Source organism: Triturus cristatus, chromosome 10, assembly GCF_964204655.1.
Source record: "Triturus cristatus chromosome 10, aTriCri1.1, whole genome shotgun sequence".
NCBI classification, from domain to species: domain Eukaryota; kingdom Metazoa; phylum Chordata; class Amphibia; order Caudata; family Salamandridae; genus Triturus; species Triturus cristatus.
In genome coordinates this window covers 59,294,575-59,320,305 of record NC_140593.1, presented here as the reverse complement: position 1 = coordinate 59,320,305, position 25,731 = coordinate 59,294,575, and the positions used below count along the sequence as shown (strand labels likewise).

The window sequence follows — 25,731 nt, the reverse complement described above, 5'->3', positions numbered from 1 at the left end:
ATGTCCCGGTTTGTGGCTTTAAAATACTGGTCACCCTAACACAGGGGAAAATGTTTACTTTGGAAGCGGTCACAGCTACCTTGGGGGGGCGTAGGCAGCGGTGCAAGAGATGCTACCTGCGGTCCCCGATGTCTCCCCCAACAAGACACTTTTTTGCTTAAAGCAGCACCGGTCCCTTTAATGGGCACGGGCTGCTTTAAAAATAAAATGCTTTCTGTTTGGCAATGGAAATGCAGGGCAGGAGCCTGCCATCCCACATTCGCAGCCATTCACAGTGGGGGGCACATGTTGCCACCTGTCTGAATAATATTCATTAGGCAGGTAGTTTTCTGACTCCAAACTAATGTGCAATATGCAAATCTCCCATTAGTACAAAAGTCACATCGAAAATTGCATTCCCGTTCACAGACTAGTCCGCCTGCAAAGCGCACATCCCAGGCTTGTGAAAGGGAACAGCGCATTAGTAATGTGTTACTAACATTAAATCCCAGCCTTGCTGAGGCTTGTTTTGTTAAGAGTTGGACAGTGGTGGGGGGTTCGGCCATACCAGGGTAACCCCCAGAGGCGCAGCGGGTCAGTAGCACTGGGGGGAGGGGAGAGGGGGGGGGGGGAAGCTGCAGATTATCCAACAATGTACGGTTAAAATATATGATACCACAAGCAGGGCACATGAGAAGGGCCCGAGCGGCAGTGGAAAGGGGGAGGAATGCAGGTTGGAAGGGGGAGGAACTGAGAGAAGTCACAATTTTTTGTAAAATGACCAACTTTTTAAAGACTTTCAAAACCGCGAGAGGGAGAGAGTGTGCAGGCTTCTGCCTGTGTGTATGTGAAACGCAGAGGGTGGAATGCGACAGACACCTCAACACACCCGACTGAAACCACCTGCCCCCAACTATGTACCAGAAAATACATTTATTAAGGGGTGTAACACCCCAAAACACCCCCCTCTGACGCTACACCCCTGATAGCCTCTACTAGAAGTGGGGTTCAAGCAAGGAGAGAGAGTGAGGCCCCAATACACAAGGGAGGGTCAGATGAGAGGGAGGAGAAAAGGGATGCCAGTGATAGAAAGTGGGTGAGATATAGAGTGAGGGAGACAGATATTAAGAGCTACCGGGAGAAACAGAGACCCTCGAGAAACAGGTGGGGGGGGGGGGCAGTTCAGGAAAACGGATTGACCCCGTTCACAGAGAAGGCGATAGATCGGACAGGGACAGAGAGTTACCCCAACGCAGTGAGGAGGGGTGGTGGGGGGAGGGGCGATGGGTCTGGGTACACACTCCTAACATGGATGGAAAAGGGAGAGAACTGATCCAGGGAACTTAAGACAACTTTATCTAGTTTCAACAGGAGGGCCAGAGATCAAACCGAAAGTAGGATCATTCCGCGTCCACACGGAAGAAGGACGTGGTGGCAACACCAGCAGGCAAAGGAAGACAAGAGCAGAGGATGCAGAAAAGGCCCCTGAGCAACAGCACCTTCCCCAAGACAAACCACCGGAAATGCACAAGAAACACAGATGAAAACGATGTAATCAGAAACCGTAAAGGGCACAATGCAGGCAAAAATTACAAGGCAAGTCAAAGATCTGAGCCAAAAGACAACAGATTCTACAAAGAAAACCTAAGAAGGGTAATAGATCTAAGAAAGAAAATACAAATAACGGAGGGATGTAAACATCAAAATAAATGAGGCAAAACCTCGGGTTCCAAAACGTTGTAAAAAAACCTTCACACGGATTCCATTTGTGCCGGATATCCGGTGTCTTTTTGCATCTGATTAACACCACAGGGCAAAACATGGAAAATAACAATAAGACACGCAAAAGGGGTTTGACCTCAGCTTGCAGGTTGTTTTTGAATGTCCGCATTTTGCTCTCACTTAACCACAGAGGTTATGCGTGAGCAAGGTGGGCAACTGCCCAGGGCGCCAAGCCTTCAGGGGCCCCCTGGGAAGGGGAACTTTCTCTCAGCTCACTTCTGTGTATTTGTCCATCTTAACCTTGAACTTATATTCAATATTGTTAGGCAACATAGAGTTTGAAGTAGCAAAAAGCATGTCATAAAATTCAAAATGGCTCCAAATAGGGGCCTCAAAAATGTTTCTTGCCCGGGGCCCCCCAAATCCTTAAGATGACACGGCTTAGTCAGAAAAAGCACATTCTTAACTGGCAACAGTGCAAAGACAGGCACAAGTGCCATTAGCACCCATTTTGCACAAACACTAGTGTCCAAATGACCCTGTTAGAGTGAACCTAACAACACCAGAACAGAGGCCTGACCTTTACATTTCCCAGAGTCTAACAGAACCCCAGCTTGGACACTAACAGGAACCCTAACTGTTACCCTGACCGTCAGGGTAATGCTGAGAAATTTGGGGGCACTGGGCAAGACATAAGTTAGGTGCCCCTGTTAGGAACAACTTTGAATTTTATAATGCATCTCCTGCTAATTCAAGCTTCTGTGATGCCAAACAATACGGAATTACATGTTATACTTTCAATAACCGGGTAAAACAAAAACAGGGAAAAATGTCTCACCCAGAACTCCAAAAATCTAATGAGATAAGATAAGAATAATGTGGCACTGGGTAGAAAAGGCAATAGGTGTCACATTTGCAATGTGGGAGCCGAGCTGTGGCCTTTAACAATGTTTGTCTGTAAAGCACTGTTTAGAAAGCAAAAAAAAAAAGAACATTTCAAAATACTGACGGAAAAGAAACAGATCTTATGTTAGCTTAAAACCTTTTCACTCAAGAGCCTCAGAACAGAATTTAAAAGGAATAAGGAAGTGTCAGAATGTAAAGGAAAGGCTTTCCGGGGCCTAATTTACTGGCCACAGGATTCAGCCACTGTGTCCCCTGCAGTAGCCCAGGGAGCGATATCCTGGACTCCTGGACACAGTGAGTGAAGCAGGTGGCCCTTGCCCCGCTGCCATGAACGGCTTTCTATGCCAAGGTCTGTGGTTTCACACAATACGTGGAATGCAGGAGATAAAACAAAAACAACCCTTAATGTCTGCTCTTCAGCCACCTCCCAGCACACGTAACCTTGTTGTTTTGCTTTTAAATACAAGCTGGGAGATGTGGGGGGGAGCAACGCAGTGTGGGGGCTAAATGAGGGATGAAGCAGCGCAAAAGAGAGAGCTGGCAAACCCATGCACTCTCATGGAGTGCTGAATGAAAAAGAAAAAAGTAGTTCCTTAACCCCTTCAGCGCTCATGACGGAAACACTCCGTAATGAGCCACGGGTGCCGTGTGCTCATGACGGAGTGGTTCCGTCATGCTGCGGCCGTTGGCTGCCGCTCCTCCCACGCTGCGCTGATTCCCCGCCTGTGCGGGCGATTAGCGCAGTGGGCGGAGTCATGACGGAACCACTCCGTCATGAGCACAGCTCAACCGTGGCTCATGACGGAGTGGCTCCGTCATGAGCACAGCGCCACCGCGCTGCCCCCAACCCCCCCCCAGCGCTGCGGCGGAATTCCTGCCGCTGCCAAGGGGTTAAAAGTGAGCAGTGGAAGGATACAAGTCAGAGAATCATATGCTCCAGGGGTGGGAAAACACAGTAAGAGTAAGACGAGCCATGGAATAAGAATTGAGAGACAATGAAGCCAACAAACGGCAAGCAGTGGGCGAGCTCAGAGCCCAATAGATCTTTCGCAACCAGACAGCTTGTGCTGTAGACTCCACCAACAAAAGAAACCGAACACGTAGGCAAACAGAGTCCCGGGATCACTGTTCAAAAAATGCAAACTAGAGAAAATATAAGAAAAAGCAAAAGAGTCTACCGGCCGGACCATCAGCACCTTTAACAGACCTCCGGTTTCTACCAAGCAGACCACACGGACGGGAAGATGGAGGAGATGAGCAGACAGAATCCAGAGGCGCGGAATACAGCGTGAGACGGTCCTTGGGCAAAACAGTACCAGAAAGGGCCCAAGTAATGCAGCCTCGACGCAGCAGAGATTGCTTTCATGTTCTCAGGCAAGAACATGGCCACAAATATTCAAAGCAGCTCTGGGACTGAGGAAATGTATCAGAAGGATGCTCCTTGCAGTCAGGAGCTGACATTCAAGAACTCAGATCAACCATCGTCGGAGAAAGAATAACAAAAAGGGTTACCTGAAAGCCTAGAAACTATATTATTATATTTTTTCCAGAACATGTCCTAATACTACAGCTACAGGAAGTGGCTTCTGAAACCAAGAAGTGAGGTCCCTCACCTGAAAAGTAGCAAAGAGGCACATCGGCGGCTTAAGAGTTTGGTACCAAGGGGACCCAGCTAGAAACTTAACACCATTAAATGTAGACCTGAGCAGCGTCTGCCTGAAGGAAGGTGTCTGGAGAACCACGCTAACAACTGGCGACCAGGCTTCTGCATCCAACTCTTGCACCGAAGAGACCATTCGCACCAGAGTCAGAGACCTTCATCTCCCGCGGTAGCAGGAATAATCCGACAAGCGAAGACCTAAACAAGAGAGCCCTGAAGGGAGACCAACACATCCCAGAGAACAGTACTCTTGAACTAAACACTGCCAACAACCAAAGAAACCGCTCAGGCATCAAAAGAAGCAACGTGCCAGGAAAGTACTAGATGTATGGAGCTGACTGCTCTAAGGAGAAAGAGAAAGGCGAGTACTGGTACCCATCGAAAGAGAGAAAGAGACTGCAACATACATGGAGAGAGATAAACTACAGGAATACAACAAGCACTGGCAAATCCAATAGTTCTGACCTTGGGAAATGGTTGATTTATTTATGTATTTTTTCAAAAGTATGCAATATGCAAAAAAGAAAAGCCCAGGTGCATCAGCCCTGGCACTGAGGAGGGTTTCTTCTCAGGAGGCTGTGCACATGTGATCCGGCAAAACGCTGTCTCACTCAGTGCAAGACAGTCAATGGATGAAGAGGGCGGACCCACTGCCCCATGGTGCATTCTGTAGTAGGCAGCATTTAAATGTGAATTACACTTGCATGGACCAATGGATGAGAAGGGTTAAGTGAAAATGAAAGGTCCTCGCTGTAAGGGAGTAGTGTTTATGTTCCTGAGGGCTCAGCTCTAACAGCTCAGATTCAGAATGTATCCAGTCCCTCCCTTACCTGTCAGCTCATGATGCTCTGGAGTCTGAAAACAGCTTGCTGCAGACCGAGGTCTCTTATGCATGAAAAAAGTTGCATTACTATTAATTTGGATTTCAGGTTTGCAACATTAGATCAACATCAAAATCGTATCTCAAACGTAATCTGTCCTTAAAAAAATGAAACGAAAACTTTTTTTTTTTTTAATGCATCCCGTTTTCCTTTAAGGAAAACAGGATGCATTAAAAAAAAATACTGCTTTGTTTAAAAGCAGTCCAAGACGTGGTGGTCTGCTGAGCCCAGCAGGCCACCATACCTGGGAGGGCCTGACATTCCCATTGGGGGTCGCAAATTGCGAGAGGCTCATTAATATTCATGAGCCTCTCAATTTGCGAGCCTATTGGGAATCACTAACAGTGTGAAAAACACTGTTGTACATAGGAAATAGAGCCTCGCAAATTGCGAGTCGCAAATAACTTTTTTCGAGGTGTTATTTTCTTGGTCGTACATCTGACCCTCCATGCACAAAAGTCTATAGCCAGCAAAAAAAGGGTTTAACAAAAAGGCAAAACTACCCTGCAGAGGGTGCAAGTTTCTAGCATTCTTCATGTCGTCTTGTATAGTTTAAATTGTGCTATCATTGCTTCTTTGATTGTACACCTTTAGCCGTGGATAATTCAATATAGGTCTTTGATATTTTAATAATGTCACCACTGTGAAGTGCTTTGACTTCCATTGAAACCAATTCTGTGCTATATAAAAATCAAAATGAAACAAATTAATAAATAAAGTAAGGATGTCATCAGATTGATGCTACCTATTTTAATTTTGTAACTTTAATTTTAATTTTGAAGCGTGGAAGATTGTCTGTGTCAGACAACTATTGTGGCTTCTCGGTGGATGCCTTAGTGACACCTTCTTCACACATCTTCCGCCGAGCCAGTTTCAGCTGCACACGCTTTGAGTGTCTACCCTGGAGGACATATTTTGCTCAGTTTCAAGGGGAGCATGATCACAGCCAGAAAGATGGCAGGGGACCTGATCTGGAAGAATGTGCCCTTCTTTCTTGTGAAGGAGTGGTCTACGCTAGACTCACTGTTTGCAGCAGCCAGGTGAGGTTCTGTGAAAGTGTTCCCAGGAGGGGGGAATACAGCTGTATTGGGCTGGGCGGCATTTGTTGCTAGAGTGTGAAAGTGGTAGTGACTGAACAACTTAGAGCTCTCCGATGTCATCTCAGATTCTACATTACAAAGCACTTTGGGGGATTTTTAGTGCCACAAGGAACAGCAACTGCATCACTTTTGAGTAAAAGTGATACTTGGGGTCTGTAGGGCTTTCTAGAGGTTTGTTTTGGGTCACCTAACAGCAGTAAGCTAGCTCCCTTCTGAAGACTCATGTCTGGCCCATAGGCCCTTCAGAATCTCTTGTAGGACTGCTAGCTCCCTTATAAAGACTCTTGTCTGACCGATAGGCACTTCAGAATTTCTTGTAATTGTGCTAGCTCCCTTGTAAGGACTCTTGTCTGGTTCACAGGCACTTCATAATACCTTGTGTGCTTGCGAACTCCCTTTTAGAGACTCTTGGCTGACCAACAAGCACTTCAGAATACCTTGGAGGATTGTTAGTTCCCTTCTAATGACTCTTGTTTAGCCCACAGGCACTTCATGATATCTTGTAGGACTGCTAGCTCCCTTCTAAAGACTCTTGTATGGCCCACATGCACGTCAGAATAACGTGTAGGACTGCTAGCACCCTTGTAAGGACTCTTGTCTGTCTCACAGGCACTTCATGATATCTTGTAGGACTGCTAGCTCCCTTCTAAGGACTTGTCTGGCTCACAGGCACTTCAGAATACCTTGTGTGCTTGCTAACTCCCTTCTAGAGACTCTTGGCTGACCAACAAGCACTTCAGAATACCTTGTAGGACTGTTAGTTTCCTTCTAATGACTCTTGTTTAGCCCACAGGCACAGCATATCTTGTAGGATTGCGAACACCCTTCTAAAGACTCTTTTCTGGCCCACAGGCACTTCAGAATATCTTGTTGGACTGCTATCTCCCTTCTAAGGACTCCTGTTTAGCCCACAGGCACAGAATATCTTGTAGGGGTTCTAGCTCTCTTCTAGGGACTCTTGTTAGGCCCCACAGGCACTTCACAATCTCTTGTATGACTTCTAGTTCACTTCTAATAACTCTTGCCTGCCCCACAGGCACTTCACACTATCTTGTAGGACTGCTAGTTCAATTCTAAGAACTCTTTCCTGCCCCACAGGCACTTCACAATGTCTTGTTGACTGCTAGCTCCCTTCTAAAGACTCTTGTCTGCTCCACAGGCACTTCACACTATCTTGTAGGACTGCTAGTTCAATTCTAAGAACTCTTTCCTGCCCCACAGGAACTTCACAATGTCTTGTAGGACTGCTAGCTCCCTTCTAAAGACTCTTGCCTGGCTCACAGGCACTTCATAATATCTTGTAGGCCTACTATCTCCCTTGTAAGGACTCTTGTATGGCCCACATGCACGTCAGAATAACTTGTAGGACTGCTAGCTCCCTTGTAAGGACTCTTGTCTGTCTCACAGGCACTTCATGATATCTTGTAGGACTGCTAGCTCCCTTCTAAGGACTCTTGTCTGGCCCACAGGCACTTCTTGATATCTTGTAGGACTGCTAACTCCCTTGTAAGGACTCTTGTCTGGCTCACAGGCACTTCAGAATACCTTGTGTGCTTGCTAACTCCCTTCTAGAGACTCTTGGCTGACCAACAATCACTTCAGAATACCTTGTAGGACTGTTAGTTCCCGTCTAATGACTCCTGTTTAGCCAACAGGCACAGAATATCTTGTAGGATTGCGAACACCCTTCTAAAGACTCTTTTCCTGTCCACGGGTACTTCAGAATATCTTGTAAGACTGCTAGCTCCCTTCTAAGGACTCCTGTTTAGCCCACAGGCACAGAATGTCTTGTAGGGGTTCTAGCTGTCTTCTAGGGACTCTTGTTAGGCCCCACAGGCACTTCACAAGCTTTTGTATGACTTCTAGTTCACTTCTAATAACTCTTGCCTGCCCCACAGGCACTTCACAATATCTTGTAGGACTGCTAATTCCCTTCTAAGAACTCTTGCCTGCCCCACAGGCACTTCACAAAGTCTTGTAGGACTGCTAGTTCCCTTCTAAGAACTCTTGCCTGCCCCACAGGCCCTTCACAAAGTCTTGTAGGACTGCTAATTCCCTTCTAAGAACTCTTGCCTGCCCCACAGGCACTTCACAATGCCTTGCTTCAACACCCTTTGCATCACCTTCAAATGGATCCCACCCAAATCCAGAAGGATCGTCACTCACACACATAACGAGCAGACTGGACGACGGGAACACCCTCTACGCCGGAATAAACAAATCTCTACTCCTCAATCTGCAGACCATCCAGAACGCCGAAGTTAGACTTGTCCTCAGCATTCCACGACAACACCACATCATCCAGCACCTACGAGAACTCCACTGGCTCCCTGTCGAAAAAAGAGTGACCTTCAAGCTCCTCACCCATGCCTACAAATCTCTCCACAACATCCGACCCCAATACCTCAACAAAAGAATCTCCTTCTATGCATCCAAGAGAAGCCTCCGATCTCGCCCTATCCGAAACCTCCTGCACCCGCAAGCCACAGCAGGGGGGCGATCCTTCTCCGACATCTTCAGCCAAGGCCTGGAACAAACTCCCACTCATCATCAGACAAACCTCCACACTGCAAGCGGTCAGGAGGAGGAGCCTCATGACCTGGCTCTTCGGATGAGACGAAGCTGCGCGCAACTCCCCCCACCCCCAGCACCTTGAGACCCTCACGGGTGAGTTGTGCGCTTCACAAAACCCTGATTGATTGATTGATTGATTGAAAGACTTCTGGTTCCCTTCTAAGAACTCTTGCCTGCCCCACAGGCACTTCACAATGTCTTGCACGACTTCTGGTCCCCTTCTAAGAACTCTTGCCTGCCCCACAGGCACTTCACAATGTCTTGCACGACTTCTGGTTCCCTTCTAAGAACTCCTGACTGCCCCACAGGCACTTCACAATGTCTTGCACGACTTCCGGTTCCCTTCTAAGAACTCTTGCCTTCCCCACAGGCACTTCACAATGTCTTGCACGACTTCTAGTTCCCTTCTAAGAACTCTTGCCTGCCCCACAGGCACTTCACAATGTCTTGCACGACTTCCGGTTCCCTTCTAAGAACTCTTGCCTGCCCCACAGGCACTTCACAATGTCTTGCACGACTTCTGGTTCCCTTCTTCTTTCTTGAGTGCCCCACAAGCACTTCACAATGCCTTGTAGGACTGTCGTAGAAGCCTTTTTGCAAGCTGTGAGAAGGACCTTTATTGCTTGTCAGAACAGGGGAACACGTTTTAACACCTGAGTGAGGGGGTTATTCAGACTCGTCTCTGCGGGAAATACTGGCTCTTACAGCAGCAGAGCTCAAGGACAAACCCGGAATCTGCAAATGTCTTCAGCCCAGAGGAAGTGCTGACCAGAGAGAAACAGGAAGTATTGGAGCTGAGAATAAAACCACGCAGACCTCTGCATTGGCATCCGAAGGGTCCTGTGAATATCCTGCTAGAACTGTGTGGACCTCTGGGGTATAGAGAAGGGCAGCGCGGACCTGTGTCGGTGTTGGGTGTCCCTCATCAGGATGCAATTGAGGGTTCAGAAATGTGGGGTTCACCCAGAAGTTTCTGAATATTACTACTACTTTGAAACCCTTTTAGAGTTGTGTACAGCAGTCCTACCAGAGATGCTGTGCACCACAGCAAGGTAGTAATCAGTTCCCCTAACCTTCTGATTGTTTAAAGCATCACAGTGGCTGGTTGGACTCCATTAATGAAACCTTTTAGTGCAATCATGCCACCTAGCGGACACATTGGCTAATGTGACACTTATTCTTGTGCTTCATGTTTACCCATTTCCATTCATCTCACGTATTTCTACCCTCTCTATTTTGCAATAATCTTCGCACCTTTGACACTAACTATACTACTGCTAAATTATTTTCTGCAGCAAAGTGTTTTAAGCCCACTTCCTCTGGACCTTTAAGTTCTTTGTTTCTTAACTATATTGTTGTTTGACTCTATTACACAGCATTTGTTTTATGTATAAAACACCTTGTGACTATCAAAGGCACAGCAAGGAAATGAAAAGGGAACCTACTCACCCCTCTGGATCAGACGGAAAAGAGACTTTAACCTGCGCCATCTCTCTGACGTGACGGCCCATTGCTCCCCACACAGACCCTCACCCCTACATCCCTTCTATCTATGGATCTGTAGATGTTGCATCGAGACTCTCACCTGTGCCATCTCTCTGGCCTGCAGGTTTCAGAGAGGGGAAGCCTCCTGCGAACAGTCCTCCAAGCTGTGGGGTGCTCCCGCTGCTCGCCCCGTTAGAACCCGCAGCGCCGCCATTTCTTGCGTTTCCTGTCCCGCCTCCATCCTTACTGGCCGCTTTCGAAGCTGTCAGAAAAATAAAAACAGAATGATACATCTGGCTTACTGAGGGGTTGGTGTAGCGCCAGCTTGAAGACAATCCCTTCTATGCGCCCCTTGATTGCGATTCCATCATATGAGAGAGCTTGTCACGTTATATAGTTACCTCGAGTGTGTTCAATTTCAAATACTGTTATGTTGATTCCCAGTTCATTTGCATCCTTTAGCTTCCTTTCCCCGCGCTGGCATGGTCTTAGTTTGGAAGGGAGGGAGTTCTAGCCGCTGGGGTGAACTTCTGAACCCAGTACTCCCTTCCGGAAAGAGCTCTGGAGATGGGATCTCATGAGAACGGCCATCTTGAATGTGACTGGTGTTCTGACCTAGTGTGGGTTCCACTTCCTTGTGCCTAGAGCTCTAGAAATGTCTCTTTCACTCCAGGAGACTGACTTCCCTTTTGTCAGTCTTTGAAATGGGGTTGTGACTTTCTGGGGTACAGCTTGAGGGAGGGAGCGACAAGTTATAAGTAAAGCAGATCTGCTGTTACTTATAGAACCAACTACCATCGTTTTGTTTTGATGAAAACTCAGGCCATCCTTCGGTAGTAGATTGAGCTTGCTGGGTTTTGACTGCTTTCTGCATGTTTATGACAGCCCTCCTGAGTTACCTGGGAAGTCACTAGTATGACACCGACATTACCCGATACTGAAGTTACACCACTGTGCTCACGCACACACCTACCAGAAGAAAATGAGCTGGTTCTCTGGAGAAGAAGTGGTGAGGGAGAGGAAAGGCTCAGCAACCACACTGGTGACTTAAGAGATGTGTGTGAGGTGATACGATGAAAGTGTGCGACAGGCTTGAAGTTGCAAACGAGAGCCAGCCGTGTGCACAACACCGTCTCATGGCATGTAGCGAATGGAATTCTTAAATGAAATACAATGCAACGCCAGCTGCCTGAGCTCTGTTCACTCGCATGTTTTCAGATCTTGTGGTGATGCAGGACATTCTGCAAAATTCAGTCACTTAACTCAGAATGTGTGATACATGGCAGACCACTGTTATGCACTATATTCAGTGCACTATGTTCAGTGGATCCCAGATCTTGAAGCTACAATTGAGCCAGATCCGGGAAAGCCCCAGTGAAATTTGCTGAATTTGTCCTGATAATTTTTTGATAATGAGACACATTCAGCAGCGCCCGCACATGGTCTGCTTTTCATTCTGAGCAGCAACCTGCAGGAGGTGAAGGGGGCTTTCTTATTTACACTCCCGGCTGGGCCGCAAACAAAGTCCTGTTTTAAAGGGCCATCACACCTTCATTATTTCGGGTATCAGCCAAACTAGGACCTATCAGTTACCTGACACCTAGATGCAAATGCAATGGAGGAAAACAAAGGCACACGGCTGGTTATCACTTCACAAGATAAAACTGTGATTTGGAAGCTGGTTTTTTACTTGGTTCAACCACGAATGCAAGAGATGTACATGCACATACATAACGTGGCCTCTCCTCCCTGACCCAAAAGTGGAGAAAAAAAAAAACTTACCTGCCATTTTTTACCAAATCTTACTATGTTTCCTGCCTTTCTTTCCCCCTTCTCCAGCTGTGCTTTCTGTTTTCAGTCAAAGCAGACAAGCAGTGCAGCTCTAACAGGCTGTCAGAGAGCCCAGTCAGTGTGGCCTGGAAGGCCTTTATGATGTAGCAACAGTGTGGAATAAGTTTTGTTATCAACTGCCACCACATCATAGCAGTGGTGTGAATGACAGACGCTTCCTTCGAAGCCATAAATAACAGGGTTCGAAATCAAGCCTTGAGCTCTTTGAGACCGGTTCATGGCTCACAGTTCTATATTCAAAGGATTGCAACTTATGAACTGCAAGTGACAAAAGAATATGTGTCAGAAGTTGTAATCCACGTACCTCTCTACATGAAATATACATCTGCGATGTGCATGTCACACTATGTGCTTTGCAGCAGCCGGGCCGGATTGGCCGTAGCAGGCATCGGCCATTTCCCCAGGAGGCTGAAGGGGTGGGGGCCGGTTCTGCAGTAGTGGGGGCAGTATTTGTTTTTGGGGGCCTGTTTGGCAGTGGTGCTGCAAAATTGGCCGCAGTGCTTCACAATTGCCCCCCCCCACCCCTCGTGGGGCTGGGCTAGACAAAATTGCCAGGGCTGCTTTGTGTTCCCAGTCCGTCCCTGTGCAGCAGGCACATTAACCCACTATGCTACGTTATGATTACGAGTCAAAACTGTGCCTAGACAAAATCCAGACCTCTAAAGCAAGTGCATCAACCACCGGAGTTATCTTATCATTATTATTCCCCGAAATTTGTTAGACACGCAAAGATCTGAGCAGTAGGTACCTTACCTGTTATACGGTTCCTACGAATTTAGTAGAACTGTGTATTAGGTCAACCAAACTTCTCAATATAGAGACTGAGTCTTGGCTAGCTCACAGTACCACATCTAAACCCCGAACCTTTCAGCACTATAGAGGTTACCGGTAACCTTGAACATGACCACTCCGATTCCCAAGTATTTAGTGGAAACTGATTTAACCCTTTTGTTTGTCACTTTTGCAGGCCCAAGGTGTTAGAAAGAATAGATAAGATATTGCATTTTAAAATATTTATTGAAAAGCTCTAATCCTTTTAAATAAAGCATGAGTTGCAGATATGAGACACATCATAGTTATGAGCATTATTAGAAAGGTGAAAAACACAAACAATTCACCATGTTAATTGTTCCTAATGTTACTCCGATCTGTCACTAGTACTTCTATACTACAGAGAGCATCTCGCGAGAACCCTTCCGCCAGACCAGTTGGAATGATCTAACCCTGGGCCTTGGTATTATGTGTCAGGACTCAGACCTCAGCGCATTAACGAATGCGCCCGTCTAAGAGAGGAGGCCTGCACACTTCTCTTGCACGGCTATCTCCTGTCTCAGGATGAAGGTCGGGGCCAGGAGGGCTGCATCTCAGTCACAGCTCACAGCAGGGTTCCATGATAACTACGGTGTGAAGAGCCTCTTACTGAATTCAGCATTGGCAATATTTAAATAATAAAACCATCCATATCTTACTGTGCCAGAGGTGCAGAAAAGTGTCTTTAGTTAGTCTGGGGAGAAAGAGTCGTCTCCTACGAGCACAAACACATTACAAGGGCATCACCTTCTAACTGTGTGACCTTGGAACTAATTGTGCAGACTACAGGGCGAAAATGCCTAACAGGAATAAGTGTGTGTGCGGCACATTCTCGTATAAGGGCGAAATATGTGCAAATCACCATTAGAAAAAGATGCAAAGGTAAAGTGAAAAGCTAAAATGGAGGCTAAATTTAAGCCCTACAACATAACCTCATGAGATATCTTAGAATGCAGCCTCTTTGTGTCCAAGAAAGTAATCCAGAACAGATTTACTGCCACAGTTGAACTGTTGCCAATTTCTTTTTGGCAGATTTAATAAAAGAAAAATACATAAGTTGGCCATCCGACTCCAAATTCCATGACGCTGCCCCTTGTCTCTTCACTCTCTTTCCGTACCCCACGTTGACCCCACAATTATGGGTGTCAGAGTGGGGTTTTTCCAGTTGCAGCACTGCCTGTATTACCCGTTTGATATTTGCACCCACGTGCAGCCAGGTGTGCACAGTCATGTATACTCACTGTCTACTTGTGGGGCGCTGCGGTCATTGACTTGGGTCACCTTCTTCAATCGCGCCCCCTTGTGGATGTCTGCCAGCAGAGCACCGCGGCCCTTGGACTCGTCGGCTCTCAGCTTCGGCGGCTGCGCACCTCCCTGCAGGGTACACAGGAGAAACACACGTCAGAGAGACAACACACTTCACAAGCACTTATTGTCACTCAGACCTGCCTCTACTCACAAATGGCTCTTGACTCACGCTTACAAGTATTCACCTTCTAACTCATTAATTACCATCTCTAGGGCTTTAAGTGGGCCAGGGCCTGCCGGTGCTCAGCACCGGCTGTTCTAAAAAGCAGGTGCTGACACGGGTGCTATCACGCTCTCCATTTTTGCCCTCAACCTCAGGTTTCTTAATAGAATAAAAAGGTGACCGTGCCCGTCTGAAGATCTCTTTGTTTATATACACACATGAATGTCCATAGCGGTCTCGGTTTACACCAGCAATCTTTACTACAAAGCTATTTGACAAGAATAATTTAGTAAACTGAGTTTGAAAAAAATGGCAGAAAGACATACTGTACCCCAGAAAATGGCGGGGGCGGCGGTGGTGGGGCCGGGGGTCCCCCGGCCCCGGGTGGGAGTGGAGGAGGCGGCGGCGGTGGGGGGACAGGCATGACTCCTCAGTTCACTGGCACCCCGATGTGATGATCACACGTGTGTTCTCAGAGCTGAAAGAAATTGATGAAAGAGTTAAAAATCACCATATGATGAAAGCAACAAAAAAAGCAGTCAGTCCGGGGTGAACAAACGAAACGCAGGCAGACTTTGCACTCTCTGCTGTGGGAGACCTGCTGATAACACGCAGATACACAGGCGCGTGCAATAATGATTGAGCAACCCACACGAGCACGCGCAACACACGTGATCGATCAATCAATCAACATTTATAGAGCGCAGCAAATCACCGGCGAAGGTATCGAGGCGCTGGAGCAGGCTGTTGCTGCGTGGAGGATGTTTATTCAAACAGTATACACGTGATATACGTCACAGAGGCGAGACACTACCTGCACCTGCAGGTGGCGCCGCTTCCTATATTTATGTATTTATTTACTGCAGTTTTATACAGCGAGGTCTTTACCCAAAGGTGTCAGAGCGCTTGACAATAGAACAGGTATGTTACATAAGGAGATTTACATGCTAACAAGTTACAAATACAATCAGGATCATTATAAAAGTAAAAATAAAATAAGAGGGGTCAAAATGAGGTTAATACAGGTATAGATACATATTTACAACATTGAACTCAAGTAAATGGCAGGCGGGCTCGAGGGTCACGAAAAGGGTGAATTAATCCTGGAAGTGTCTTTGGAAGAGAATACATTTAAGTTCACCCTAAATTTTTTCCCAGCTCTGTGCACTGAACCCCGCATTCCCTAGCCAGTGTTTAATTAGTAAAGTAATACGTGCGTGCCCCCCCCCCATGTTTTCTTGGGGCCACCCCCGGTGCTGCTCAATGCCAAAGCCGCCTCGCCCCGATGCCACCTCGTACTTCCTTCGCCCCCACTCTACCCTCTTTTCTGTCCCTGCTTTTCCCTTTGCCTCCGTTCTCCTCTCCGTCTCTTCACCCGCCTGTCTCCCTTCTCCAGTCGGCCATGCCTTGTAACAGAAATGCGCTCCTCCTGGCTTTGCCAATGTTTTTGCCGATGCTGTTCTCAATTGTTAAGAAATAAAATGCTGGTTTGCCAATGGTGAACGCGTTATGATGTATGCATGCGCATGCGTCGTCGCCTAAACGCACACTTAGAATTAGGCCTGGGTTTTCCCTGTAATCTCCTAGAGTTAGGGAGAACCAGGGCTTTAAGTGGGCCGGGTGTGCCGGTGCTCAGCACCGTCAGTTCTAAAAAGCAGGTGCCGAGACGGGTCCCTATCGGGCTCTCCGTTTTTTCCCTCAACCTCAGGCTGAAAAAAAAAATCTTATGTCTGCAACAGCACCACCCTTCACTGCCTTTGAGGTCACTTCAAGGAGACTCGTTGTAGGTCTTTCACGGTCTCATCATTTCAGAACCGAAGCATTTTCAATGTTATATACAACGAAGCCATAGTTGTTGCTTATTTATCTTATGAAACTAACAACCACTGGGAAAGCCAAGAGTCCTGCTTCCTGTAGGTATAATGTTACTTGTCATATTATATATCCGGAGGCAGTGGCGGAAGCAGCAGAATGCTAGTCGGGCGGCACACTATGCCAAGCACAGATGTTTTGCGTATGTGTCTTTAAGCCACACCCTTAATTACATCGGCCACACCCTTTTGAGAAAACCCCGTTTTTAGGTCTCGGCTAGCGATGGCTGCGCTTGCGCAGTCTCGCTCGCGAGAGATAATGACTTGGGAGAAGAGGGGCTTGACCCCGCCCCTCTTCTACCCTTTTCTCCATTGGCTGGCCTAGTAAATGCTAGCCAGCCATTGGAGAAGAGGTCCCGTCACTCCAATCATGCCCCGTCCTTTTCGGATCGGGGGGCGTGTTTTTTGTGAAAAGTCTCAGGGAGGAGACAACAGCAAAACACGCCCCCGAATCCGAAAAGGACGCTGCGTTTCTCCGAGGCAGTTCTTCTCTGCCTCGGAGAAAGGCGGTGGTGTCCCGGCGTTGCTCCCTCACCTGATCTCCTTGTTTAACACGTGAATTCACAATTTACAGTAGTTGCTTTGCTGAAATGGAATGTGCAGTCCTCTGTCTATGGCACCAACTCTGTTTGCCAGGCCCCGCACCCTGCACTGGAGTCCTGATCGCACGTAGCTCTGCGGCAGATTCAGCGTTAGCGAAGCTCGGGCTGGTTGAGCGTCTTCTCTCCATCCGAGCCAGGAACAGGTGGGAGTCGAGGCTAAAGCGAGAGCGGCACATCGAGAATAGACAGGTGAGATACGCCCTCTCTCTCCCGTAACAAACTGTACTCCATTTTGCCATCTCATTCCGCCTCCCTGTATTCTACCAGCATCTTCCACGACCGATCGCTGTACCCCAACCTACTGCTCCCTGCGCTGCACCCCGGCATCTCTCATATCACTTGCATCTCCCTGTATCACCTCCCCATACACATGCTGCTTCCAAGCGCTATATACCTACAATACAAAACATATACAACCTCGATACCACATCTCGTATCACATGCACCTTCGCATGTGGGGAACCATGCGCCGTTCCACCAATTGTAGGGGATGGGGAGGCTAACCGCTGTACCTGCAGGTGTAAACCTATGGGCGAAGTCTCCCCGCATTGCTTCCGGCTCCTGCCGGGTGAGAACCCAAGGCATGCCTCCAATTCCCAAGCTGACTACCGCAGTGGGCCCTGCCCATGAGAGATTATCTATATATGAGGCAAAAGGACATGTGAAAAGGCCCGTCGATCTGTGACCTTCAAACTTGTTAAGAGGCGGACTTAAATGACACCAAATTATCCCCCAGGAAACCACATTTATAGCGAAAATACACAAGTAGGTGATGAAAGCCCTAGTGGAATCGGTGGATTGTCAGTTCCCGCAAGCCACTACTAGTCTGTTCGTGGTCAGCTTGACAAAGAATGATGTGCCCACTACTTTGCACCCACGCCCGAAGCTGGCACAAAGACGTGGTGGCAAACTCCCAAGTAAGCAAAGGCTCCAGATAGTCTCAGGAGCTGGCTGCGGTGAGTGCTCACCCCCCCCCCCCCACCCCTCCCCCTTCTCCTTAGGCAGGGCTGCTGAGCCCGGCCATTGCCTTGGTTGCAGTCCGTCTGGGGGGGGGGGCGTAAGTCAGCTCCCGGGGCACATGGAGTAGCGGCCCCTGCCGGGGTCGTAGGCAGTGCAACCGGGATCCCCTCCACGGTTCGGTTTTCAGCAGAGTCGGGTCCGGACTCCGGCGATATTGCGCGGGTTGGGGAGGGCAAGGATCCCACCCCCCTCTCCGCTGGCACTGCCACGGGCATTGCCCGGTCATGTGGGCTTGGAGGGGGAGCTGGAGGTGCCGCGAGGCTCCCCCTCTCCTGGGACTGCAACTATCCACAGGCCTCGGAGAGGAGGGGGAGGGGTAGAGGCCCCCTCCCCGGCTTGCTAATCCCTGGGGCCTGGGGTGGCAGCGGGACTTTAGTTTGTCGCCCCCCGTGTTGCTCCTTACCCGCAGACTATGCCCAATTTACAGCCTCCTGATCTGGTCTCCCAAACGAAAAGGAGCGTAGGTCCCAGGTTTCGGGTGCACAGTGCTCCTGCCCTGCACCTCGGGATGTCCACATGTTGCGCGGCTCGGGAATGGTTGGATGCGGGTTTTTCTTGGGGGAGGCCTCATGTGTTTCTCTTCAGTTGGAAGTGAAGCTTACACTGTTGGGACCGCAGGACTTTAAAATTAATTGTTCTGTTCCAATTTTCAACAAGCATTTACAATGCAATGGTCTCGGCATTGGTAAAGTTAGAGCTATTGGCATTGCTCATGACATTATTTTTGTTTATGTTTTTGTTTTTAAAACATTTAAAGAAACAGCATTGTCATGAGCAATGCCAATAGCTCTAACTTTAACAATGCCGAGACCGTTGCATTGTAAATGCTTGTTTGTATTCCACTTAAAGCACTGGGGAGGACAAATATGAAAAAAGTGAAAGGTACTCGCAAAGGGATTTATTTAAACAATTCTATCAAAAAGAGTGAGAGGGAGGAAGTGGATTGTAAATTAGTTGCCAATAAACTCCCCAAAATGATAATCCCCCTCCTCCATTATGTACAATAACTTATTTTCAATCATATTTCTTGATTTACAGAGTCATTATACACATACATGTTATTATCATCAAAAAATAACAGAGTTCGTATACATAAGTAATAAAGACTAAAGAAAGATCTCGTGAATAGTAGAATCCTCGAGTTCCTAACTTTGGAGTTCAAAAGTCCATGCTTCTTGATTTAGAGTGTAGCAGCCATATCTTTTCTTGCACTGGACAACATTGATTAGCCCAATGTAGAAATCCCACCACAAGATGGCTCCTAATTTTTTTCAACTATATCGTGAGGAGGCTTCATGAGAATGTTGATGCGTTTCGGCTCCATATTTACAGAAGCCATGAGATCCACATGGCCCCCCTGAAACACCACTAGGGTGTGTACATTATGAAAAAAAAATATTTTCAAGTCTCAGATCAAGAGTGGTGGGGTGGGGTTGTGCCTCTGGGAAGTTTGTGCAATAGAAAACCTTTAACATGTTCTTTATAGCTTCTCGGACTTTGGTCGCCGACACAGTCGTCAAGCAAATACCACCACAAAAAAAATAGTATGATGGAGTTGTGGGGTGAGGAAATGAGTGCAGCAAGAGACCATGAAAAGAAAGAAGTGGCTGCGATATGGAGAGAAGTCTGGATGGAGAAAGGAAGGATAAATAGCAAGCATTGGTAAAGCCAATAGGTTTTGCCTATGCAAGACTTATGAGGTGGGCAACATAGCACTTTTTTCCACTTTGCTTGCAAGCTTGCTTCACAGCAGCCACACTGCTTAACAATATGCCTAAAAAACACAGTGCTAAAGCCAAATAACTCTCACGTAGTATTCAAGAACTATTTGGCTTTGTCAATGCTTTTTTGTGTCAGAAGGGTTGTAGGTGGGATGTGCAAGCAAGAATGGGTGGGAAGGGGTGGGTGTTGCAGGACAAGCAACAACAGGTGGGAGGGGGTAGGAGGATTGTGGGGGTGTGTGTCAAGGGGCAAGCAACAACGGGGGACAGGGTAAAAAACTAGGCATGGGCTAAAATTTCGTTCCGTTCGCGGAAATTGCGATAATTTGACATTTTCGCATTCCGCGGAAAGCGCGAAAATGTCAAAATTTCCGCATTCCGCAGCTTAGCGATAATTTGGTTCTTGCTCGCGCTGTAAAATAATACATTCTCGCGCACGATCGCCTTACCTGAATCCCTGCGTTCGCCGACAAGTTTTCTTGATCCGGTCGCGTTCTCCATGAGATGTTGTATTGTTTTTAGCCATTTGCGCTGTCTCGCGACAGTTTGCGCCCGCAGTGACGTCATGCGTCGCGCGATCACGTCTTTCTTCTCGCGATCATGCACCGCGAGACAACTGAAAACAAGATGGCCACGCCCGCGAGCAACCACATGGGTAAGTTGCCAAGCCGCAACCATGCAGAAAATCTCGCGAACATGCGGGAAAAAAACTTCCGCATCTTTGCGATATTTCCGCGTGTTTGCGATAATTTTTAACATTTTCGCGATCATTTGCTAAAGTGGTTTTCGCAAATTCCGCCCACCCCTATAAAAAACAATGGCCAAACATCGAAGGGGCCAGCAGTGATGCAGGACGGGGCACGGGGCAAGCAAAAACAACAAGCAAGCAATGACACCGGATGGGGAGAGGGCAGCAACAATGAGGGAGGGTAACAAGCAGCAGTGGGCAAGCAACGACGAGGGAGAGGAACAAGCAGCAGTGGGCAACTAATGCAATAACAATGACGTGGGAAGAAGAAAGAAAAAAAAAGACACTAATTCCCATCACAAGCTGCGGAAGACACTAATTAAAAAGAAGCAATCAGTAGGTGGTCCGATCACCATGGAAGGGAGAAACAAACGAAGAGAAAGTGAAACTGGCATGAGCTAACCAATTAGGAGCCAGCAAATAAGAGTGACAATGAAGCCAACCAATGGTAAGCAATGGGTGGGCTCAAAGTCCCTTTTAAATAACAAAATGTCGCGCAAGCAACAGTGCATGTGCTGACTCAGGCAAGACCTAAAAAGATAGAAGGATAGAAAAAAGGACAGATTCACTGAGAACTGAGGTGTGAAAGATCCCATTTGCCTACGGTGCTTTTGCACCCAGGAGGTACCCAAACGAGCCAGGGTTTGCTCTCCTCACTCATTGCCATTCGGAATATGGCTCCAAAGTCGGTGGTTTGGGTGCTATTTTTCTGGCTTTTCCCTCGCCTCAGGTGCCAGGACCATGCCTTTGCGTCGGCAGCATCTTGGAAAACTTACACAGTTTGGGAAAATGAGTGAAATGTATCTTCACAGTGGCCACTGAAATTGGTGTGTGTCTGTCACAAGATTGTGCGATGTCACAGGATATGTCATAATATCACAGGATATGACATCAGTCAACAGGGCAAGGCATCAGCACGATCCGTGTAGGTGCTGAGGACCTGGAGAGCCCATGAGAACTAGAGGACACGTCTACGCCTACATGATCCTCCTGAAGTTGTGTAGATTGTGAGGTGTAGGGGCCTTCACACAAAACCCTAGACATCAGAACTATGACTTGCACCCCATATACTCATTATCCTGCATATTAATAAGGGGAGATCATGCTATCTTCTCCGGCATTATTTTATTTACATTTTAACACCCTGGCACAACATGGATCTATACGTTTCTTAAAGGAGGAAATTATATACACTATACATTCAGCAGATCCTATTCCTAAAGTTATTCACCAAAATAATAATTGGTCATAGATGGAAGAACAGGAATATCATTTTAATAAGACTTTCCTGTTTACCTCTGTGAGAAAAACAGATTGAGAAAAACAGATTGTGCAAACCCAACAATCGCACAGACCGCACAGAAAATGCTCCATAAACACATTTCATGCAATAAAAGGTGCGCCTCATTTATTTACTACTTCCCAGTTATTTTCTAAAATCTGTCTTCAGTTCCTGGTTGAGCCCTGGTCCCGCTAAGGGCCTTTGGAAGCCTCTCTTTGCATTAAGAAACACAGGAAGCAAAGTATAGTCAGTGCTTAATTTGAGCAGGTGGTTTCCAGTGCTAAGCACCGGCACTTTATTTTTAACACCGGCTTTTATGACAACTGCCACATGGAGGCACTGTTTGTCTAATTTTGTGAGGCGCACAACAACAGTTTAATAATTAAATATACATTGAAATCACTAATACCCGACACCCAAAGCTATAAGAATAGCTTGGGCAGCATGTGTCAGTCATCTTTAATGTACATTTAAAGTCTGAACGGTCACACTTGTACGAGTGTGATGTTCAGTTGTGCTGGTAATGCCATTGACGGGTCTAGTGGGGGCAATGGGTGATGCGGGCTGCAGTGGCCTCTTGACGGGCGCCCTGGCACCGATTACTCTGTTTTACAAACTAAGCCCTGAGTGAGTAGACTGCATTACATAAGTATTCTATACATATCTTACGTGCAGGTAAGTGAGGATTCAAGTCACTGGACCTTAAAGAGAGATGTATCATGTCTCGGCGGGCACCTTCTGACCCCTGAGAGCCCTCTTAGACACTGCTGCGTAGAGCAGTCTCTGGGGGATGAAGGAATTTGTGTAAAGAGTCACAAAAACATTTCACAGCAGAGACAGGCTCTTTCTTTCCAGCCAGTCTGAACTGCATTTAAATATTTAAGGCCTTGCACTACCCTGCAGGGGGAGTTCACATCATCTGAAGAAAGCGACAACTCTATCAGGGGGCGTGGCCGGGTAGACCGGCTTGGGCTACTCTTATTGGAGCAGACCAGAGCTGATTTGCATTTGGAAGCTGGAGGGACCGCCCCTGGATGAGACGGGTTTGCAACCTCCACCCATCACCTTCGGTTGTTTAATGTGCAGGATCAGTGGCCCAAATGTATCCAGTTACCTTATGCAAAGTGTCCCCGGAGGCGCTGCACCAAGCGTACAGTCAATTAGCAACTATTTATGTACTGGAGCTAGACAAAATATATTTTGTTAATAAAATCTGCAAAATATTCAACAGATAATGGACTATATGGTAAGCCCAGCAAATTCATACTTATGTGAAAAAGCCCAGATCCCAAAGCGCTACGGGCTGATGCGAACTGTGGAAAAGCGCTTTCCAAATGCACATAAAATAAATCACCAGATGAGGAACAGGATTCCCAGCCTCCACCACTGGCGGATGGATCTCCCTGTGGCAGATGGATCTCCCTGTGGCAGGTGGATCTCAGAGTCAGGTGGATCTCCCCGAGTCAGGTGGATCTCCCTGTGGCAGGTGGATCTCCCTGTGGCAGGTGGATCTCTCTGAGTCAGGTGGATCTCCTTGTGGCAGGTGGATCTCTCTGTGGCAGGAGGATCTCTCTGAGTCAGGTGGTTCTCCCTGAGTCAGGTGGATCTCTCTGAGTCAGGTAGATCTCCCTGCAGGTGGATCTCCCTGTGGCAGGTGGTTCTCCCTGAGGCAGGTGGATCTCTCTGAGTCAGGTAGATCTCCCTGCAGGTGGATCTCCCTGTGGCAGGTGGTTCTCCCTGAGTCATGTGGATCTCCCTGAGTCAGGTAGATCTCCCTGTGGCAGGTGGATCTCTCTGAGTCAGTTGGATCTCCTTGTGGCAGGTGGATCTCCCTGTGGCAGGAGGATCTCTCTGAGTCAGGTAGCTCTCGAGTCAGGTAGATCTCCCTGCAGGTGGATCTCCCTGTGGAAGGTGTATCTCCCTGTGGAAGGTCGATCTCTCGGAGTCAGGTGGATCTCCCTGTGGCAGGTGGATTGCTCTGTGGCAGGTGGATCTCCCTGCGGCAGGTAGATCTCCCTGCGGCAGGTAGATCTCCCTGCAGCAGGTAGATCTCCCTGCAGCAGGTGGATCTCTCGGAGTCAGGTGGATCTCTCGGAGTCAGGTGGATCTCCCTGTGGCAGGTGGATCTCGCTGCATCAGATGTATAATATATTCCGGGTTCCACCCCGGTGTCACGCACCCTGTGTGAGTGCCAGTGCCCCTCAGCTGAGCATCATGGCTGGACATTAAACATATCGAATGAAGTCATATGTTCCATCGAAGTCTCATGTATTAAGCACTTTAGACCTCGCATGGGACATCGAAAGCATTATATAAATACCTATAACATGAGATGGTTTACAAATGGGGGAGCCGTGATCCCCACCACCCTATCTGCAGCACAAAAGAATCAATGTTTACAAACTACGTCACACAGGAGTTCTCAGAATAAACCTCGTCCAATCAGAACATGAAGATTATTTTACCCTATAGGGTGACAGGGCCCAGATGCAAGCAGTACTGAACCCTGTGGGTAGCGTTAGAGTCGTGTCATGGAAGTTTCCAGAGGCCGCGCAAGCGAGGACGCGAAGCCACTCCAGAGTGATCGCTGACCACGCCCCTTGTCATCTAAGCCCTGCCCAAGACTCTCCCATGGCAAAGCAAGTACTCTAATGCAAGCACAGAAAATGGACCTCCTGCCCCCAGTGGGGTAGGAAAAGAAAGCCATAAATGTGGTGCTTTGGGCTCACTGACAGCAGCGGACCTGGGGGTCACTGCACCTATAGCAAGTCCTGGGGTGTCTTCGCACCCCTTAATGGACATCAGCAGTTCAAAATCTCAGAAAAAGAGCTGGAAACTATTTACAGCGCTTTTCAGCTCCTTTTCCCTGCCACCGTGTGATATCAGCTCCTCACCGAGTGACCGTGTGATGGGAGCCGATATCGCGTGTCACGCGATGGCACTGTGTGAGTTGGTACATCTGGTGTTGTGAAACACAAACATGCCAGTGTCAGATTCGCCACACAGTTATGCTGACGCAACTCTTGCAAAGCCATAGCCCGATCCACCTCTTCCAGCAGCTGTACAGCACCACAACATTTTCAAGTGGTTGTACACAGCGGTGCACCGCAACTACTTCTACACTGGAGATGGTAAACACTCGTGCACTTAATCCTAGAGTACAGAGGTTTCTCACACCCATCAAACTGTGGCACAAATGACAACACTACACTTTGTGAGTCCGGAACGCAGACTGGCAAGGAGCCATCCAGGGGGCATTATTCCCTTATTGGACCTTTGGAATGTTGGGCGCTCCATTGAAGACAATGAAGAGGCTTGGGGCCAATAACATCTGATATACGACTTTTGCGCCAACATTTCAATTCATCAGTCTTTATTCGATTTAAAAAGCAATCATAAAAGACACAAACATAGTACATAAAACCATACATTTCAATAAATACATTAAAATACCTTTAAAAAAACATTAAACACTTCGATGGACTGACATATAGTAATAAAAACACTTTAAAATTGTCCCTGGCACAGGTGATGAAAGGGAAAACCCAAACACAAAATTCATTAAAGGCCATCAAGGGTACGCTTAATTGTTTTTCTCCGCAATGCCCATGCCCAGCCCAAATATTTTGCCAATGCGACAGAAACTATTGTTAAAGAGCTAGTGCGCAAAATGCGTAATGCTACAGCACAGCTCCTTGTGCCGAGAGATTTACACATTGGGGAAAGCCAAACGCGCCTTGGAATGGTAAATGCCGGGCAGGCAAACAGAAAGTGGGGAGCTGTTTCAATTGCAGCCCCGCATGCAGGGCACTGCAATTCCGAGTTCCTGGCCCACCTTCCAGTCAAAAATCTAAGAGGCAAGGAGCCAGCTCTAAACTGAAAGTAGAGTTTCCTGTCGCCCACATTGGTCACCAAATCCCAATATTGTTCGAGGCTGGGGGAGTCTTTGAACTCCAGAAAATTCCCGGACATCCCTGAAGCTCTACTCAATACCTGGGAATCAATTCTTTCCCAGTATGATATTTTGAGAGAACTTTTTGATGGAAAC

General features: G+C 47.6%; 1 protein-coding gene across 2 annotated transcripts in view; it reads right to left on the bottom strand.

Annotated features, from left to right (window-relative positions):
- The window catches only part of WIPF3 (WAS/WASL interacting protein family member 3), a 162,540-nt gene that overhangs the window by 31,812 nt on the left and 104,997 nt on the right, over window positions 1-25,731 (bottom strand). For both annotated transcript variants that reach the window (XM_085630412.1, XM_085630413.1), the window contains exons 2-4: window positions 14,771-14,917; window positions 14,210-14,342; window positions 10,408-10,569 (exon numbers count right to left, since the gene is read on the bottom strand). In XM_085630412.1, coding sequence (XP_085486538.1) covers window positions 10,408-10,569; window positions 14,210-14,342; window positions 14,771-14,863 — 388 coding nt within the window. In that variant the 5' untranslated portion in view covers window positions 14,864-14,917. The remainder of the gene's footprint in view (window positions 1-10,407; window positions 10,570-14,209; window positions 14,343-14,770; window positions 14,918-25,731) is intronic.